Source organism: Daucus carota, chromosome 2 (genome assembly GCF_001625215.2).
Source record: "Daucus carota subsp. sativus chromosome 2, DH1 v3.0, whole genome shotgun sequence".
Taxonomy (NCBI): Eukaryota; Viridiplantae; Streptophyta; class Magnoliopsida; order Apiales; family Apiaceae; genus Daucus; species Daucus carota.
The window spans coordinates 53,007,205-53,029,431 of record NC_030382.2 but is presented as its reverse complement, the minus strand read 5'-3'; the positions used below and the strand labels follow the sequence as shown (position 1 = coordinate 53,029,431).

Here is a 22,227-nt window from a genome sequence, read left to right as displayed (position 1 = left end):
TTTAAAATTATGGTCATTTCAACGTCCTTGATTTTATTATCTATATAGCTCTGAAATTGCTATATTTTTCATGTTCAGTCACATATTAGGATCCTATACAGAACTATAATGCTAATGTTTTTTCGTATAGTCTTTGTACTTACGCCACTCTAATTCATTAATTGAAAGTTTATATATACTTCTTCTTCTTTCTTTCTTTTTTTCCTTTTTTATTATTTTGCCAAGTGATATCATATCTTCTTGAATAGTAGTATATTAGAACAGCTAATTACATGCAGATGCAACAGCTAACATGCAGATGTCCTGTAAACGAAGCAACGTAGTTAAAAACAAAATAAGAACAATGACATTCAAGACCTTATTTACTTTTACATGTGATATAGTACTATCACTTAATTAATTATTTTGGATATCCGTAAGTGGATACCAAAGCTCATAATAACACTGGTCTTGATTCTCAGCGAGAAATTGTAATTCACTCACACAAAGTTTATATCGAAAATCTGTTCCATGGTAGGTGAATCTGCAGAACGTTTCACAACATGTAGTTTCTGATTGTTCACTTCCAGAACATATTTATAGGCCGCATCAGAAATACTGCCGTCATGATTGAATACCCATCGTTCAGCCTTACCTCCGTCGCAGGAATCATGAACCGCAACTACACCACCCAATAAGGATTTTGATTTGAGACAGTTTGTAGTCGACTTACTTGGCCGGACAGTGCCATCAGGATAGAGGGCCCATTGCTGGACACTTTGGTCAGTGCAGCTGCTGACTTGGACAGTATTATTCGCAGATGCTTTCAGACACATACCCCCGTAGCCTCTGATAGGTGTCACTACTGGTTCTGTGCTGTTACTTAGACTCCAAGCTTGGCTTGATGAGTATGAGGCCTGCTCCATACTCAATATACTCCAGCTAACACCAAACAATGCGTCTAAAGCTAACTTGGACTCTTCGTTTATGATATTCCCGTTTTCCTCAATTCTCCACTTGTTACCAGAAGCCTTGGGCTTAGTGGTGCAGTTATAGATCACCGCAACGTCAAGATCGTATGCAGTCAAGCACTTTCCTTCGGATCGAATTGTCCCGTCTTTCATCAGAGTCCATAGTTGATTGCTCTTTTCGGTAGACTTACATGGCCACATGATGATTGGTGATCCATCGTAGTACAATCCAAATGACACGTCGACACAAAGCCCGTTGCGGCCAATAATATTGACAGTGGGCTCTGGGATGTTAGTGCAAGAGTCGCATACATAAAGAACGACAGCAATATTTCGGCCCAAAGTTGGGGCGATTGAGGTTAACGTCACAGTTTTGTTTGACGCAACAGGTAACTCAAATGCAGGGTAAATTACACCGCCAACTGATTCTTGGATTCTGGTTGAGAGTTGTTTCCAGTTTTCTTCAAAGGTGATCATGGCGGCGGTTGGGAGGTAGGCCTCGTTGGTCTCGCTAATGTGTTCAACCACAAGGTTCTCCACATATCTGCAACATTTGAAAATGCACTAGTCATTGCATGCTTGATATGAGTAACAAGCTAGATAGAGTAATATTTTAAAAGGAATGCTACTAGGGAACCTTATTAGATGGATCCCGAAACGTTTGCAAATGAAAAGCTTGATATAAGTAAATAAAATTAGTACCTGTAGCGAATGGCCTCGGAAACCATCTGAATGGTGACTAGCATGCACCGAGCCAAAGAGGAGTTATCCGTAAGATCGTGTAAATGCTTGATGCATTCATCCAATTCAGACATCCCCAGATAAATTTTGCTCCTGGACCCTGCAATTTCCTCCATACCCGAGTATCTACTGCTGAACGGAAGCTCGTAACGGGTAATGCCAGGAAAGACGCTGGATGTATCCGGGCCATTAGTATCCGTAAAGAAGCAGGCCTTATTTTTAGTTCGATAACCGACAATATCAACAGTAGCCTTATCTATCGCCAGAATGATGAGATCCTCGTTGGAATTAGAGAGCGCCACATGAAGAAATCGATCGGAATCTGGCAAACTGGCTGGATTTTGGAGCCTGGGTATGTCATAGACCATCTCTCCGCTCACGAGTTCGTCTCGAATATAGTTGATAAACCTCACGTACCTTGTTCTGATGGCATGAGGAGTGTTGGATGGATACAAGGGGTAAAATGTCAGCTTTTCTGCAATCCTTTCTGGTGCCATGAGCAGCACATTATCTCGAGCACTGCAGATGCTGCTTGTGAGCCATGCCACCGCAACTGCCAAGAACAATAGCCTTGAAACATTATTCGACATCGCCATTTTCCTGCACACAAGCACGCACAATAACAATTAGATACATGAGATGCTTAATTTTACGTCAAGAGTGGATAATGGAAGTAATAAGAGAATTATTCGACTTCATGTAGTGAAAAAATGCATCAACTTAATCTAATGTATATGATCTATGAATGAGAAAAACGCTACTACTTACACAATGAGAATACAGAAGTTATCGAGTTGTTGTGAAGATGGATGGAACCTCAAGGGCTATTTATAGGTCTTTTGCATGGAAAATTACTGCTCAACACTTTTACCCTTCTTGCAAGTTATTCCTTCCGAAATGATTTTACAGTTTACTTGACACGGAGAAAAGAAAAAAAAAAAAAAAAATTGATCTCCACACGTACAAAACCAACGGCAAAATGCGTAAGTTGTCGTTTAGTGCCATAATTAGAGAAGTACATATATAAAAAGATTTGAATAGCAACAAAAGCTGTATGATATAACTTACGTTTTAATAAGTTAATTAAATCATCCACCCGATGTTCCTGTGCATAAAATCAACAATTGCATGTTGGTTAGTTTTAGGCTTTTGGCCAACAACCCCCCGTGAATATGAATATGTTAGGGACTCAGTCCGTCTCATATTATGTGTCTTTTTTTATTATTAGATGGTCAATTTGATCAAATTTTGATCATTATTTAAAAAAAATTATTAATTAATTTAAAAATCTGAAAAGTGGATTTTGAAGGAGGTTTAAGCTGATTCTTTTAATCTTTTGAAGTCGGATAATATGTGTAATTTTCGGTCAAAATCTAGTCAATTTGACTCTTCAATAATCAAAACAAGACACATAACATCAGATGGAGGAAGTATTATTTAATTTAAGTTACACCATGATCCCAATATTGCAGAAATCGTGAGTCGGATCTAATCGGTTGAGGTATCAATTTAGGATTAATCGAAATCGGAGTGAAAATTGGATGTATTTAATATTTAGCTATTATTGTATTGATTATTTATTAATAAATATATCTTTACTATATCATAAATAAATTCTATAAGTGTTCATATTTAAAATGATATAGTATCTTAATTTTAATAAATTATTATATCGGATTTCATGAATTAAATCGATCGGCAACATTGCAGGGGATTAATCGATTAAATCGGAAATTTTTAGAACACTGGACTCATCATGATTCTATCAAAATTGTTTTAATTTGATAAATTTTTATTTAGCTAAAGTATGTCTATATATATGTAAATTACGATTGATTTTATTAATTGTTTCTCTTCACATCAGTTAAAATAATTAAGTATGATGATTATGGATGAAGCACATTGACAAAGTTTTTAATTGTCAAGAACTGGGATGTATATTGAAAAGAAATTATGAGAATGAAATAAAGACGAAAGAAAATAAACTAATAATACATACAATAGTTTATCAATATTTGATAGATCATGTCACTTAGTTATTAAACATTACAAAAATTTTATTTAATAAGTTTTAAAATAGTATAAAAATTATAAATGTTAAAATAACCGCGTGAAATTTTAAGTACATATCTATGAGATACAATAGGTTATAGGCTCCAGAATTACTATTATTTTTTTTAAAAAAAGTAGCGGACGTTTTCCGGCCACAAAAAAAAAAAAATAAAAAAAAAAGAAAAGAGTAGCGGACGTTTCGAAGTCATCCAATCCCAGTTGGTATCTGTATCACCGTTCTTTTATTCGTACTCGTATTCCCCATCTAATCGTGATTCACGCCCTGATACATTCGTATTCGTTGCGAGTCAAGTCATGACTCGATCATATATAGGGCCGGCCCTACGGATTTGGGTGCCCTAGATGAATTTTTCAAGATCGTAAAGAAAAATTTACACACATCCAAATCAATATACAATGACATAATCAAAAATATTGTTTTAAGTCTAACAACACAATAGATTGAAATACATGTATATATATAAATGCATAAATTTATCATTATACTCCCTCTGTCCCATTTAATTGTATACGTTTCTTTTCAACTGCTCGACACGCATTTCAATGCTCTTATGAAATATAGTTCCGTAACTTATTTTTGAGATTTTCTTTTTCTGAATAAAAATATAACATCCAAATTTTAATTCAGAAAAAGAAAATTTTAAAAATAAATTACACAACTACACTTTACGTACAGGAGCATTAAAGTCCGTGCCGCGTCCCCGTCCCCCAATGTATACAACTCAGGAGGACGGAGGGAGTATACTACATATGCAAAGGTTTTTTGGTGCCCCTGAGATAATGATGCCCTAGGCGTTCGCCTTACCCAAGGGCCGGTCCTGTCCATATATGCAACAAGTCATATCAATCTTCAGTACTGTGTAGTCTGCATTCGCTACCAAACAATGTTGGTTCTTGAATTCACAATTTACGCATATAATTGTCCTTCTAAGCGCACATGGACATGTCCTCAGCAGCAGTACTGTGTAGGGGTGGCAATCGTTTCGTTTCGTATACTTTCGTTTCGTGTATTTTCGTGTTTCGTGTACTCGAAGATAAAACCCGTATCCGCCCGTTATTAATTTCGTGTACCTAATTTGAAACCCGTATCCGATCCGAATCGTTTCGTGTATATTTCGTGTACTTTTCGTGTATATTATATATAAAAATATTAATATATTCTTTAATCAAAAAATGAATTTAATATATATTTTCCTTTATAAATTTATTAAATGTGAATGATATATTTATACTTATATACAATTCTCCATAAATTTGTTAATATATCTACTATATATATCCACACATACATATAAATATATACTTGTTACTCAATTATATATTTAATATATCATAACATATATATAATAAATATTATCTACAAATATTCCGTGTACTTTCGTGTATTTCGTGTACCCCAAATGAAAACCCATATCCGACACGAAATCTATCGTGTAATTTCGTGTTCGTGTACTTTCGTGTTTTGTGTATCGAAAATCAAAACCCATATCCATTTTCTTCGTGTCGTTTCGTTTCGTGTTAGCGTGTCAAGTGTCAAATTGTCAGGCCTAGTACTGTGTATCACTAGCGACTAGCAACCGGTTGTCCAAGAGTATCAACTAAATTATACTCGAATAGATAGTTAACCAAAATTATTACTGTACATTTGCAAGGTGTTCTGCTTTATAATTATAATTTTATTTTAAATTAATATCTTATCAGGAGAACAAGTGAATGACCCGAAGATATGAAGTAAAATTATTTATTTTTATTTTTGATATGTCAATATATCTAAAAAAAGTTTTTTATTTTTTTATTGAATTAGCTCTAGAAAGGGATGAGTGACCGACCCTCGAAGACGTGAAATAAATGCTTTAAATTAAGTTCATGATTAAAAAGAACGAGATTAGAAAAATACATGTTTATGAGATTAGAAGAATGAGATGCTAAAGGTGAATAACTTCTTTTGCGAACACTACAAAACTTCATATCTTTAGCCAAGTAAAAAATTCACACAAAAATTAGTAATTACTTTTTTTTTTGAAACAAAAATTAGTAATTACTTGAAATTTGATAACATATACTTTCTATCTCTCTCATTTATTTATAAATTTTAAATATTTTTTAAGTATTATAGTTTGAAAACTTTTATGTACGTACAAATACGTTCCATCAAGTCAAATATGAAATTTGATGACTAAATTATTTCAAATTAACTTTTTTATTTTTACACTTGACATGAGATTCAAAATTTAAAGTTTTACTGTGATCTTTTTTTTTTCTTACTACACTATTTTATAAACTAAATCATTATCATTTCCGAAATAAAAAAAAGAATCATTACGTTTCCTACTTCGGCGACTCCTGTTTAGTATTATTAATGAAACTCGAGTACAAAGCTTGTATGCCATAGCCATTTAGTAAAGCTATTATACTTCTTAAATGACTTCGCAATTATTTTCTGACAATTACTTAAAGATCACTAAATATTTTCAACACCCCCCGGCGCGCGACCGAAAGGCCCCTAATTACGACAAAGTTGTATTAGGAAAAAAATTACTTCCCTTTATTTATATTTTATCGTATAAATAGATACTAGATATTATACAAAATATTGTATAAAACGGTATTTGGATTTAATCCGTGAACGGAACAAGAATTAATTAGAGATTAATTGAATTGATCGATGATTAATCAGATTGATCGGGGATTAATTGGAGATTTAATCAATTTGACGAATTATAAAACATGAATTAATCGAGACAGTAATTAATTATTATTAATTACTGAATTTTAGGAAAAAAAACTCATAATGTTCATTCTGTTTGGGTTGTGTTTAAAAATATCTCGACCGAGTCCATACTCCATGCTCGCGTGTTTTGTTTTGCCACAAAGATACAGAAAACATCACAAGAAGCGTTAGGAGGGGTGTCACTCTCTTGTACTCCCTCTCCCTCAGTCATATCTGGGTTTTGGCACCGAGTTTAAAAAAGAAAGTGTAATTCAATGACAAAAATAAGAAAATTTGAATAATGATGGAGTTAACTAATATTTAATATATAAAGCGAGTGTTGGAACAAAATAATGGAGTTTAATTTTATATTATGAATTTTTTTAATTTTTAAAAAATATATAATTGAACATGATATTAAAAAAATTGTATAGAAATGAATTGGACAAAACGAAATATACGATATCTTAGTTCGCATTTTTATAAAGTTGTGAGGCAGTTAATGGACTATGAAAAAATATGATAGAGTGCTCGTTTAGGTGTCAAAATCGGCGTTTCTAGAAAAGTATGTCAACTTTATCCTATCGTGAATAAAATATTTTTTGTGACCCGCAGAATAAATAAAATATTATAAACAAGAGTTAATATTTAGTAAGTTTCAAAAAAAAAAAAGAGTTAATATTTAGTATATCAGTTATTGAAATGATTTTCGAAAAATAAATACCAGAATGATGTGAAATTTAAAGAATATAAAAACATAAAAATTGATATATGAAAGTTACTCTGGTAAAAATAGATTAAGGTTTTTCCTCTCTAAACCAGAGTCACGGCATCCTCCTCGTTCTTGTGTGGTAGCAGAAAGGCTTGTAGGTTTCTATCAGAATACGCTATCTCTATCTAAATAAATGAGAGCTTGGAGCAACGTTTTCGGTTCTATATTTCACATAGATATTCTCCCTTAATGCACACAACTGCGATGGCCTTAGCACTGTCTCCGACTCCGGCCAAATTTGATGATAGCTTAACTTTGAAAATGTGTGTTAAAGATGTATGGTTGATATAAATCAGCTATGCAAATTATTTCTGAACGTTGTTTCTAAACACAGATTAAAAATCATATTTATATACATATAAATATGATTTTTACAGGCATTACGCGTAATCCCGGCGCATCAACAACGAATAACTCTCATGTAAAAGTTTATATTACAATAAGTCGCAAAAAAAATTACTCCCTCTGTCCCATTTAATTCTATACGTTTCTTTTTTACTGCTCGACACGCACTTCAATGCTCTTGTAAAATATAGTTCTATAACTTATTTTTAAAATTTTCTTTTTCTGAATAAAAATATAACATTCAAACTTTTATTCAGAAAAGAAAAATCTTAAAAATAAGTTATAGAACTATGTAAAACAGGAGCATTAAAATCCGTGCCGCGTCCCCGTCCCCCAATGTATACAACTCAGGGGGACGGAGGGAGTACAAAAATTCTGTTAGAAATTAGACACTTTAATTGGAGTCAAAATATTAGTCAACCACAATAAGTAATATAATTATTAAAATTAATACAAAATTCTTTAATATTGGATTTAAATTGAGATATGATTGATGTTTTTTTTTTGCTAAATAGATACGATTGATGTTGAATTTGATATGTTAAATTCTTTTGAAAATATGTGCAAAAATACTAATTTTTTATAAAATATTTGAAAAAAATACAATCTGTAACTAGATACAACTTCGGTTAATTGACCCCGCAGATTTCTTGCAAGTATAGTTGCGTATTTTTTCAAAGATTTGTTATTTTTACAAAATATTTGAAAAAAAACAGTATTTTTATATAAAAAAAATTGAACTTGAATATTTACGAGAAAATTCCTAACTTTCTTAGGAAATCGCTGAAAGAGTTTTAATAAAAATCAACTAATTATATATCTAGCCAGAGTTCTACATCTCATGACTAGGATTGGGGATGACAGCTAAACCAATATTTTAGAAAATTGTCACTAAATAAACATGAATTCAGACTGCTCCTCAACCACACTTTCACATTTGGGTTACTTAGCACAAAACACATGTGTTTTGGATTTATTGCAGGGCAATTGTTGTGGACCCTTGCGGTCGCAAAAGGTCTTAGGAGATCTATGTGACATGTCTATCCAAATGATTGAGGGTTTGGAGCAAACGGTGTTGGTTCTGTAATTCACAAATAATAAAAGACCATATTTATAAGACCATATTTAAGACTGAAGACTCTCTTAGTTATTAACTAGTTCAGAAACCGCGCGTTGCGGCGGCCTATAAAAATTATATTAATGATTTAATATTAATATTTGTTGAGTACAATAATTTTGTGGCTGTCTATAAAAAGTATATTAATGATTTAATATTTGTAGGATAAAATAAATTTTATATTATAAGAATCTTGATGTTATACCAATACTAATATATAAACTTGGACTATAATTCATGGTGAAATAAAAATGAAAATAAATTTCTACATGTAATTAACAATTTAAAACACGACGAATCTTAATTTTATTTGTATTTTTTTTTTTTTGAAAAGTAATCATATTCCTACATTGTCACCTTCCTCCAAGTTTTTTGGATTGATTGTGCACAAAAACATCTAACTTAAATCCGTGAGATAATGGTCTATAACTACCCTTGCGTGTAACAATTTTTATTTTTTAATACTGTATAAACAGCCTTCATTTAAAAATTTCTTGAAAGGAGCAAACAAATAATGCATGAATAATATTTTCCTGTATACAAAGTAAATCATATAAAAATTAACAACAACAAACATGTCCGATTAACAAAACAAATATTATAAAAGAATAACCAACAAATATACATCACTAATAGTTAATTTATTGATATCATCCATCAATATCATGTCAAGATTATATTTTTCTCCCGTGTTTGGATTTGAGAACTATCACGAGATAGAGTTAGGGTTGTGGTATTGAGGGAGAGTATGTTGTGTTTAGATGATCCAAAACCCTACCTATAGGGGTATTTATAGGTGCGGAGAGACTTGTGTGCTACTCTTTCTCATAATTAAATAATCTGAAACAAAATCAGATTAAAACTTTTAAGCTGCAATATTCCATAAATAATCTGAAACAAAATCAGATTTTGAAACTTGCTTCTAATATATCTGAAACTAAAAAAGGTAGTTCTAATTTTTGATATTTTTCATCCGAAAATTTCAGAAAATTAGAAAAATAGAACGGAGCGATGTGATAAGCGCCACCTACATGCCCCTCGCTTCTCTTTTATATAGAAACGAAATCAGATTAAAATTTTCAAACTACTATATTCCAAAAATAATCCGAAACAAAATCAGATTCTGAAATTTGCTTCTAATATATCCGAAACTAAAAAAGGTAGTTCTATCGCTTCTCCTTTATATGGAAACAAAATCAGATTCTGAAACTTGCTTCTAATATATCCAAAACTAAAAAAGATAATTCTATCGCTTCTCCTTTATATAGAAACAAAATCTGATTAAAACTTTCAAACTACTGTATTTCATAAATAATCTGAAACAAAATCAGATTCTGAAACTTGCTTCTAATATATCCGAAACTAAAAAAGGTAGTTATAATTTCTGATATTTTTCATCCAAAAATTCCAGAAAATTAGAAAAATAGAACGGAAAGATAATTCTATCGCTTCTCCTTTATATAGAAACAAAATCTGATTAAAACTTTCAAACTACTGTATTTCATAAATAATCTGAAATAAAATCAGATTCTGAAACTTGCTTCTAATATATCCGAAACTAAAAAAGGTAGTTATAATTTCTGATATTTTTCATCCAAAAATTCCAGAAAATTAGAAAAATAGAACGGAGCGATGTGAGAGGCGCCACCTACACGCCCCTCGCTTCTCCTTTATATAAGTATATTGATTAGAAATATATATTATAAATAAAAGATTTAGAAATCATCAATCAATATCAATATCAATATACTTATATAAAGAAGAAGCATGGGGTGTGTATGTGGCGCCTCTCAGACAGCTCCGTTCTATTAATCTAATTTTCTGGAATTTTTGGATGAAAAAAATCAAAAATTAGAACTACCTTTTTTAGTTTCTGATATATTAGAAGCAAATTTCAGAATCTGATTTTGTTTCAGATTATTTATGAAATATAGTAGTCTGAAAGTTTTAATCTGATTTTGTTTCTATATAAAGGAGAAACGAGGGGCGTGTAGCTAACGCCTCTCACATCATTCCGTTCTATTTTTCTAATTTTTTAATTTTCTGGAATTTTCGAATGAAAAATATCAAAAATTAGAACTACCTTTTTTAGTTTCGGATATATTAGAAGCAAGTTTCAGAATCTGATTTTGTTTCAGATTATTTATGGAATATAGCAGCTTGAAAGTTTTAATCTGATTTTATTTCAGATTATTTAATTATGGGAAATAGTAGCACACAAGTCTCTCTGTACCTATAAATACCCATATAAGTTGTAGGGTTTTTGGATCATCTAAACACAACCTACTCTCTCTCAATACCACAACCCTACCTCTTTCTGGTGATAATTCTCTTGCTCAATTTTTAACTCGGTGGTGCCGTTCTTCTGCAACGATAAATGAAAGCTGTTTATACGGTATTAAAAAAATAAAAGTTGTTGCAAGCAAAGGTAGTTATAGACCGCTATGTGAGATTCGACAAATCCAAACACATGAGAAGAATATAGTCTTGACATGATATTGATGATGATATCAATAAATTAATTATTTGTGATGCATGTTTGTTGGTTATTCTTTTATAATATTTGTTTTGTTCATCGGACATGTTTGTTGTTGTTAATTTTTATATGATTTACTTTGTACACTGGAAAAAATTATTCATGCATTATCTGTTTGCTCCGTTCAAGCAACTTTTTTAAGTGAAGACTGTGCATACAGTATTAAAAAGATAAAGGTTGTTACAAGCAAGGGTAGATATAGACCGCTATCTCACGGATTTAAGTTAGATGTTTTTATGCACAATCAATAAAAAAAATTGGAGGAAGGTGACAATGTAAGAACATGATTACTTAAAAAAAACACAAATAAAATTAAGATTCATCGTGCTTTAAATTGTTAATTAAGTGTAGAAATTTATTTTCATTTTTTTAACATGAATTATAATCCAATTTTGCAATTTTATATATTAATATTGGTATTACATCAAGATTTTTATAATATAAAATCTATTTCATCCTACAAATATTAATTTTTAATTATTAATATACTTTTTATAGGCAGCCACAAAATTACTGCATTCTACAAATATTAATATTGAATCATTAATATAAAAATTTTTATAAGCCGCCGCAACGCGCGGTTTCTTAACTAGTTATATAAAAAGTTATTGGAGCCAGTTTTGGCGTTGCATGCTCTTATAATTTACCTTTAATTTGTAAAAGCATCTCAACCATGCCTCATTTCCAATTACAAATTATTTATACATATTATATATAATTTTTTTGAAATTATATAAAAAAAAACATAACTCCAATGGCACATCCCCTGGTATATGAATATAGCCAACCTCGTGGTGTTGACTATATTTATTATAAAAAATTTATAAAAAAAATTCACATAATTTATTATCATATTATTGTGAGACATTCTACATATAATAATTAAATATTAATAAAACATTAGTTTTAACATGAAAAATATTAGGTACCCAAAAATTGTTATCAATTTTTTTCCTAAATCTATGTGGCAAAATTTGGTTCCACTTACATCAATAATAGTGAGATCCCTCTATACAAATGAACCATCCAATAAAATTAGTTATATATCTGTCACGTACCTCATTTGAGGAAAATATTTAACATATAATCTCATATAGTTTTTTTTTGACAGATCAATTCATATAGTTAATAACATTAAAACTCAAATTTTATATATTCAACAATTTTTACATAATAATTTATAAATTCAATTTAAGTAACCGATCTCCGGTGTGTGTATAAAATTAATCGGTCAATTTTAGCCTTGACTTGGTGGCATGCGAGTTTGACCTTATATTTGATCGCGTTCGGTCAAAAATAAGGCGGTAAAAAATAACCGGTCAAAAATAACCGGTTTTTCTTGTAGTGGTCCCCGTCAGGTCAATTAGATCAATTTTTATCAGCAATATATCAAGTTTTTACTATGAAAGCTTAATACTTCTCCGTCCGTCTCAATGAATTGTATATATTTCAAAAATAGTAAACTTTTATAATATACAACATCATTACACCAACTACTTTTTTCCACTATCTCCATTCTATAATAATATAAACATTATTATATCCACTACTTTCTTCCAATATTTCAAATCTATTATTAAATATAAATTGATCACACTACTATACCAACTTTTCATCTAATTTTACTCATTTCTTACATAATTTTTTGGTATTCGAGTCCCAACTATTTGTATATAAATGCCTGGGATGGAGTGAGTAATTATGAAAGGCACGAGTTGTCTCAGTTGTCATATCCACTTACCAGAAATATCGCTATATTTCTTAGATAATTTCTGACAGACACTCTAAAGATCAATAAATTTCAAATTTCTGTGGCCGACAGCTAGCCCTGGTACAAAGTTTACATAAAATAAAAAGTACTAAACTTTTTTGTTCGTATTTAAACTAACCCTACAAATAATTTCAAGAGTTCGATTAAAAAACGATTTTCATGATCGAAATAACCATCCATTGTGTTGATTATAATTACGGTAAAATTGGTTATTTTATCCTTTTTCCTTATAGTTTTGATAGAGTATTTTCATAATTTTGTGCAATTTTTCATTAAATTCATTTCACTTTCATATAATATTATAATTTCCACCTCAAACTTGGATAGAGAGGTTATCGGATATTCCTAATCGGCTTAATTTTGATTTATGGGAGATATATATGTCATTAATCGTAAAAATGTACTAGATTTGCGCTTAGGAAATAAAGAGGACCCGAACCCTAATGGCATATATCTCTGGTCCCTGTTCATCATCTCAGTATCTCACTCATCACAGAGCACATAAAATTTATATCTTATAAAGTAGTAATTAATTCAAGGAGAGCTTTTCTCGACTTTTTTCTACATTCATAACAAGCAGCAGAGCGATCAATGTTTCTGCAAAAGTAGTTCTGAGTATCTACAAAACATTGTAAGCAAAAACGAACTGAGAGAAGGTACCTATCCAGCTACTTAAGTTCATTTTGCCTTATCATTTTATTATATCTTTATGGTATTGCATAAATAATTTACTGAGAGAAGGTACCTAGCTACTTAAGTCCAGATTTCTAGAGGTATATTTCCTTAATTTAATTCGAACTATTAGGTCATCCTTAAATAACCGCAATGCACGAGAACGAAAACGATAACGATAAAGAGCTTTATTACAAGACGATAATATAGTATTACAATATTACGTGAGAATTACTATCATTTATTCATTATATGCATCCGTAGGTGGTGTTTCGTTTCTCAACGAGAACTTGTAGTTCGATCAGCTCACACAAACTTTATGTCGAAGATCTGTCTAGTGGTAGGTGTATCTGCAGAGCGTTCCACAACTGCTATCCTCTGATCTTTTCTCACTTCCAGTACATATTTATTGGACACATCAGAAACACTGCGATCATAATTGAATAGCCATCGTTCAGCATTCCCTCCGTCGCACACATCTTGAACCGCAATTTTACCATTCGGAAATGATTTTGATACGAGGCAGTTTGTCGTCGACAGACTTGGCCTCACGGTACCATCAGGATAAATGGCCCATTGTTGATGAACACTTTTGTCTCTGCAGCGGCTCAATTGAACACCATTATAGCGTGATGCTTGCATACACATACCCTTGTAGCCTATAACAGGAGTCACTATTGGTTTTGTGCTGTTACCTAAACTCCAACCTTGGCTTGATGAGTATGATTTTTGTTCAACATTCAAATAACTCCAGCTGTACCCTGAGCCTGCATTCAAAGCTAAATTAGACTCTTTATTTATGATATTCCCGTTGTCCTCTATCTCCCACTTGTTACCATAATCCTCGGACTTGGTGATGCAATCATAGATCGTTGCATAATTTCCTAGACCGGATACGGTTAAGCACTTTCCTTGGGATCGAATTGTGGCATCTTTCATCAGAGTCCATAGTTGATTGGCATTATCGGTAGACTTACATGGCCTCATGATAACCGGTAATCCATCGTAGTAAAATCCAAATGGCACATCAGCGCATAGACCGTTGCGGCCAATAATATGCACAGTTGGCTCCGGGATGCTGGTACAAGAATCGCATACGAAAAGAATGACGGCAATATTTCGGCCTAAAGTTGGAGTGATTGAGGTTATGGTGACTTCCTGGTTTGAAGCATCCGATAACACCAATGGAGGGTAAATTACACCGCCAACTGATTCTTGAATTTTGCTGGACAGTTCTTTCCAGTTTTCTTCCAAGGTGATCATGGTGGGAGTTGGTAGGTAACCCTCGTTGGTCTCGCCAATGTGTTCAACCACGAGGTTCTCTACATATCTGCAACATTTAAAATTGCACTCATTATAAAATTAGACGCGTTCATGTCAACTGTGACTTCTTTGGAAACAGAGTTCCTCTTCCCCAAGATTAGGTATATGATTATTCTTTTTTTTTTGTGCGTTTTCAATAATACCTTAATTTTCTTTTCTTTGGCAAAAATTTGGATTCTAATTTTCTATTTTGCAAAAATAATGATTCAACCAACACGTCCAAATAATAAATAATCTGCAACCTCAAACTAATAAACGACACGGTTTTATATTCAAAAAAAATTCCAATTGGAGCGTCAGCAAAGTAATGGCAGAAAAACAACCGTGAGTGTCTATACATCTGAAATTTATTGATCAATATGATCAGTACCATCAGTACCTGTAGCGGACAGCCTCTGCAACCATTTGAATGGTAATTAGCATGCACCGAGCCAAAGAGGAGTTATCCGTAAGATCGTGCAAATGCTTGATGCATTCATCCAATTCAGACATCCCCAAACTAATATCCCTCCTGGACCCTGCTATTTCCTCCATACCCGAGTATCCATTTTTGAATGGAAGCTGGTGACGCGTAATGCCTGGAAACAGGCTCGATGTGTCTGCGCCATCAGTATCCGAAAAGAAGCAAGCCTCATATTCAGTTCGGTAACCGACAATATAAACATCAGATTTATCTATTGCCAGACTGATGCGCTGCTCATCAGAATTAAAGAGCGCCACCTGAAGATACCGATCAGATTCTTCCAATTTGACGGGATTGTAGAGTCTGGGTATGCCATGGACCGTGTCTCCGCTTACAATTTCCTCTCGCACATTGTTAATGAATCTCGTGTACCTTTTTAGTGTGGCCTGAGCCGTATCGAATGGGAGTATCGGGTAAAATGTGAACTTTTCTTCTATTTTTTCTGGTGGCATGAGCAGCACCTTATCTCGAGCACTGCAAATGCTACTTGCGAGACATGCCGCCGTAACTGCCGAAAACAATAGCCTTGATACGATAATCGAAATCGCCATTTACCTGCACACATGCACGTACAGATGACAATTATATATGTATGAATTATAGTTTTACGTCAACAATAGTATAAGGAAGCAAGAGAAAAATCAGTATTGACGTTAATCATACAAGTAACGAGGTGTTTGTATGAGAAGAGCAGTGCTTACACAATGAGAATACACTAGATATCGACTTCTTATAAGATGGATGGAACCTGAGACAATTTACAGATTTGGGAAATCACAGCTTAAAACTTTTACCGGTTGTTTAATTGAGTGCGATTTCAAAAAGATTATCTCGTGAAACTGAAAGTAAGTAGTAGAAGTGTAATACTGTAGTTATCATAATATTACACTGCAAGTGAATTTTTGATGGGTTGATAATATGGTTTTCGGGAATGTTTTTCAAATAATTCTACAAATATTAAATAGACAGTAACAGTTTATTAAAAATAATGTAGATTAACGAGTGATATTCTAGGATTTAATTTATGATATTAATTGAACTACACCTAAAAGTACTTAATCTGGTCTAATATTTTTTATAAATATAAATTTAAGTTGATTCCATCCACATATGATATAGTTGAAGCCGCCGAGGACGAGAAAAATTAATATTGAAACATGACATCAATCTGAGATGCACTCTGTTCATTTCTCGATTGATCAAATGCTCTAAGATTCAAAACCACCATCAAAAATTAAATAGTAAATAACCGTAAAAAAATGTTTTAGGATATTTTTATTATTCTGAGCCACTATCACACATTATCTGGGTGTTTGACAACAGCTTAAAAGCCAGCTTTTTGGTATATAAGTTAGAAGCACTTATTTCGTAACATTTGTGTAAAAAGTCAAAAAAACTTATAAAAAGCTAGGAATGCTTTTGTTTCATGGTTTCTACTTATTTACCAAACATTTTAATCACTTATAAATCTTAACCTGCTTCTAACTTCTACTCCACTTATTTATTTTAAGCAAGAAGTACTTATTTTAAATTCACACAAACGGCCCTGTATATATCGTAAGTTTTCTCAATTTCAACCAAGCTCTTGGAGGTCGAGCCCAAAATAAAGAAAAGTCTATAAAAATGTTCAAAATTATACTTTGTTTACTTCTTTCCTCTATCCCATCTACAATGCTTTTTCCGCAAATCAGTTTTTATTTTTGATTATTTATAACCTTTTTATCAATGATAACGAATCAAATCACGAAAAATCAATAAGCATCTTGTAACTTCATGTAAAATTAACACGAAGTACAGAGGCGTGTCATGTCTCAGATCGTAGATGATACAGCAAAAAAGTTATCCAAAATAAGTTCGGGCTCCTCGCCTTGCCTACGCTGTCACATTTTCAAGAGCACATGCGCGCGTTTTGGATTTAGTCCAGGACAATTTTCGTGGTTGCAAAAGAGCCCGAGGTTATCTGTCAGGTTATTTATGCTATATATATCCATCGATCTAAATAATTGAGTCTATATATAGCTGGAGACGTTGTTGGTTCTATAATTCACACAATATTAGTTCTCCCTCGCTGCGCACAGCTGTTAATTGTTATGGCCTCCACAATAATATGAAAACCGAATAGGCTAATGTATTGCTCCTTCTGTCTTGGTCAAATTGATCAAATTTTGACTGAAATTTATTAATATTTTATCAATTGAAAAGCTTTATTGATCGCAGACTTCAGTAGGTCTGTAACTATAATTCTCCGATCTAATTAGTTATTTTGATTATTTAATCGTGAAATTTAGCTTGTTACTGATTTTGATTTTATATAATGATTTTGAAGGATTCTTACTTTGTAATGTTGTAATTTATGTTCGTTATGATATGAATAAGATGAATTTGTTGTGATAATGATCGATTTATATATGTTTTATGTTTGGTTTGGTTATGTTCCATTGATGAAAATTAGGTTACGATAGTTGATTTGTTAATGTATATTATTTGTGTTTGTTTTAACAAGAATGGGGGAAATTGTTTTATTCGACCCACAACCCGATCCCTCGCTAATACTACCTTGAGCGTTTCACGTTCGTCGGCAAGCAGGAGATGATCCTAACCAGGTATATACTTTTTCAAAAAATAATCATCCTGTGGAGTCTGGAATTGTATCCAGAAAAGCAGTTAAACATGGACATCAGTTTGAGGTGATAGGAGATATATATAAGTATTGTAATCAGCTGATCTTAAAAGGCCACCATTCACATCCGGTGAATGGGGTTTGTATTGAGACGATGACTGTTGCACATGTATGATTATACGATATCCTACTCACAATTTTTTTCATTACAAATCTCATGGGGTATCGGGTTGGTGGTTCGGGTGGACAAATTAAAAATGCATACCAACAAGGTCGTAGACTTTTGCAAGATCAGCATATACCAGCATATAAGGATGCTCTCGAATAGAGTTTGCGGACTAGACATCCGGTCAGGTTGTGTGCATTTGTGGGCCTCAAAATGATGGTTAGTATGTGTATCTTGGTATTTTTCTCATCATTTTTAGGGCCGAATTTCAGACTATTTAAAATTGTAATAATTTCGAATATGGATTGATACCTGCTTCCGAGGAGGAAGGCCAAAATATGCAAGAAGAAGTTTAATGTTAGATGTTGAATTCATATATATATATATTCAAATATATTTATTAATCAATTATAAATTTTATTTTAATTAAAAAACTCATATTATTCTAAAACAAATTCTATCTTCAAAACAAAATTATATATATATATAACAGATATTATAAATGAGCACATTTATTACATTTTTTTAATAAATTTTTTATTATAATTAAAATTGTATTAGGAGTCTCCTTAATTGATAATGCGATTTAAAAAATAAATTTAATAAACCCGTATGTTTTCTTAAACTCAGTTCTCAAACTTTATGCCCTATAAATATTACTAACTAGTAACTACAAACAACATCGAAAATCACAAACAAAACAAGTAAACACAACATGCTTACTAATTCCTGGACCCCTTCTCCAAGCTTCTCTTTCTGTCTGTAGATTTATTTGAAGTTTTTGAACCCCTAGTACCTCATAATGGTGTCTCGTGATAGCCGACTAAAAGTCGTATATAATATTTTGTAACGATATATAATTAATCAGAATAATAACACGGAAAACAAAATTTTAATATTCATATTATGTAATTTTTTACCGTTTCATAACATAAATAAGTCATGTCCACTTTATTAGAATGTTAAATACTAAAATGATAAATAGAAAACAAAAAATTAATATTAATATTATGTAATTATTTACTGTTGCACAATATTATGTATTTATATAAGATTAAGAGTAAATCACACTTTGCACCACTATCTTTGGGTCATTTTGCGATTTGGTTGCACTTTGCAGGTTGCACTCATAAGTTTTTAATCTGTAACACTTTGCACCCACCTAACACTTTTCATCCAAACCACTGTTAAGTTTAACGGAAGGGAGGGGTAGTTTGGGAAAAATCTGCATGAGGTTTAATTAAAAGCAGGTTTAACGAAAAATAATAATCTGTTTTAATGAAAAATAAAATAAATATTAAAACATATTTTATAAAATAACAAATAAATATTATTAATCGCTGCAAAGGATTTTAAGAATTTTATAAAATATATTTTAATATTTATTTTATTTTGAATATAGAAATATGTAAGAATAATTCAAAGTCTAGAATACTCGTGGCTACTATACCTCTGCTTAAGTTTTGGTTATTTTCCACGCCTTCCTTGACAATGACTGTCTAGGTACAGGGTCTCCTCCTCGAATGATCTGCAGCACAATTTTTTTTTTTAAAGAAAATCTGCAGCACAATTAAAACACGTGATTGCAGTGATGATGGAAAAATAATTGTGTCCGTGATTCATTTTACCTTCTTATTTTATCTTTCCATTTTAACTTATTGCTTAGGCCAACTCCAACCATAAATCTAAATTTGGATTACCAAATGATTCAGATTTAGGACGAGATCCAAATCCTATTCCAACCATGTGATCCAAAGATCTAAATTCACTCATCTTTATAATATTCATATATTTTGATTTTAAATATTTTAAAAAATATTAACTAATTTCATCATTAATTATAATAATACAATTAACGACTAGACAAAGATAAAATATTACAAAATAATTCGAAAAAGTTAAAAGGGCACATAAAAATAAATTAAAAGCATTAAAATATTATATTAAAAATAACATTCTCAGAATTAGTATATTTTTCCCACAAATGCTCAATAAGTGTATTTCGAAATTCAAGATGGGCAATATTTATTTTTGATTTTTCTGTAGGGATTGACAAATTGTTGAAATTTTAATTTATAATTAATCGTTGTTTTAATTATATTCTAGTCTTAATTAATCTATCTTTAATAACATTAAAAAAATCATCAAATAATAAAAATAATAATATTCTAATGTTAAAAAAATTTGCATTGGAGATGCCTTGTGCCCCCCCCCCCCCGGTTGAGTTTTGGTATTACTGTATTGGTTTGCTCAGATTTCCTGCAGAACCAATAGCATACGTAATCAAATATTAAAATCAGACGCATGCCAAAAAAACATTAAAATTTAACAAAAATTTTAGTCAGTAAAGAATGCAATTCAGACCAACACTAGAGGTGAAAGAGTACGATGAAAGGCACACTAATGCTGACATTTTGAAGAATAAGTGGATCAGAAATATAAATTTATTTGTGAAGTGAAGTCTAGTTTATATGTGTGCTGTGGAATGAAAGAAGAAACAAGCATTCTGCATCAATGGATGTAGATGTCATCTTAAGCTCACCCAGTTATGACCCAATTAATCAAACTCCAAGAAAGTGTCGTGGCTCCTTTAGAGATATAGCCCTAGAACGGCATTTAGCAATATTGGCATGCATGTTTGTTTTCTGCACTGAAATAAATTTCCAGACTTTTTGTTCTGATCGATCCATGTTAATACTTGTAGATAGAGCTGAACAAAAAGACCGGGCCTAAAAAGACCGTCTGGTCTGGCCCGGTAAAAAGACCGGATAAAGCCCGTCTACTAAAAGCCCGGCCCAGTCTTTATCTGGCGTGCAAGGCCTTACAAGTCCTTGATTTTTTGTCAAAAATCTGGCCCGGCCTGGCCCGGCAAAAAATCTGGCCTGGATAAAGACCGGGCCTGATAAAAGACCGGTCTAAAGCCTGGATAAAAGCCCGAAAAGCCCGATTAACCTATAAATCGGAGTTTTTTACACATCCAAGTCCATGTATAAATATTAAACATATCCCCACATCAACTAGATTAATTAATGCTACACGTACTAACACAAATTTATATACAAAATTTAAATTAATTTCAATCAATTCAAGATATGTATACATATATATCACGTCAATTCATTTATACAACTCAAATTTCAGTTAAATAGAATGATATGGAAAAACTCAATAAAAAAAGGTCATATAATTATTTAAAATCATAACTAAAAAAATCCCGGATAAAAGCCCGGTTAAATCTGACCCGGCCTGGTAGGCCGAAGTAGGCCTCATTTTTTCATAATAAATCTGGCCCGGCCCGGCCCGGTTTTTGAAAAGCCCGGTCCGGGCTTTTGAAAAAAAATCCGGGCTTTTGAAGAACCGGTCCCGGGCCTAGTGGGCCGGTCCTTTTGTTCAGCTCTACTTGTAGAGCGTTCCACAAGAAGTCAACAACATCGTCATAATATTAGATTTATTCCAGACTCCGTAATTGAAATATATTTCGTTTCGGTTTATAACGAAGCTATCTGTGAAATCTTTGCTCTGGGCAGAAGTAAACATACTAGGAAAAATATATTTTTTTGCCACTCAACTTATAGTGTTTTTAGAAACTTACCACCCATCTAATTTTTTTATTCTTTTAGTCACTAATGTTAGGTTTGGTTTTAGCCACCAGCTTAGGTTTGGATTTGATTACTAGCATTATGATAATTTTTTGTATCATCATTTATACGTAGTGATAGTATCTAATATTTTGATGATGTGTCCTATGTTTATATCCTTATAATACGATCGCAGGATCCAAGCCACTAAGCCAGTATGGCAAAACTGAACCAGACTGCATCACTAGTTTTCATAGCGATATTGTACTGAAAGATAGTGTCACGCCTTTGGCCATACCATGTTATCGATCTGCCTTATAAGTCAGGAGTTGGCTTATAACGACTTATAAATCAGAGGCGGGCAGGAAAAGCCTTGACCAAACAGGCCCA

General features: G+C 32.2%; 2 protein-coding genes across 3 annotated transcripts; both read right to left on the bottom strand.

The window, feature by feature from the left end:
- Positions 1 to 323: 323 nt before the first annotated feature.
- On the bottom strand, positions 324 to 2,512 carry LOC108206224 (abrin-b-like). Its single transcript, XM_017376452.2, has 3 exons — positions 2,460 to 2,512; positions 1,653 to 2,291; positions 324 to 1,494 (listed from the first exon to the last, which is right to left on the bottom strand). The coding sequence occupies exons 2-3, from the start codon at positions 2,285 to 2,287 to the stop codon at positions 480 to 482; spliced, it is 1,650 nt and encodes a 549-aa protein (XP_017231941.1). The 5' UTR covers positions 2,288 to 2,291; positions 2,460 to 2,512; the 3' UTR covers positions 324 to 479.
- Positions 2,513 to 13,853: 11,341 nt separating this feature from the next.
- Positions 13,854 to 16,179, bottom strand: LOC108208239 (abrin-b). Of its 2 annotated transcripts, XM_017378756.2 has the most exons (3): positions 16,137 to 16,179; positions 15,390 to 16,028; positions 13,854 to 15,017 (listed from the first exon to the last, which is right to left on the bottom strand). In XM_017378756.2, exons 2-3 carry the CDS (start codon positions 16,022 to 16,024, stop codon positions 13,994 to 13,996), a joined length of 1,659 nt encoding a protein of 552 aa, XP_017234245.1. In that variant the 5' UTR covers positions 16,025 to 16,028; positions 16,137 to 16,179; the 3' UTR covers positions 13,854 to 13,993. The 2 variants fall into 2 exon arrangements, with proteins under 2 accessions (XP_017234245.1, XP_017234246.1); XM_017378757.2 differs by lacking the exon at positions 16,137 to 16,179 and having other exon boundaries at positions 15,390 to 16,118.
- Between the last annotated feature and the right edge of the window lie 6,048 nt (positions 16,180 to 22,227).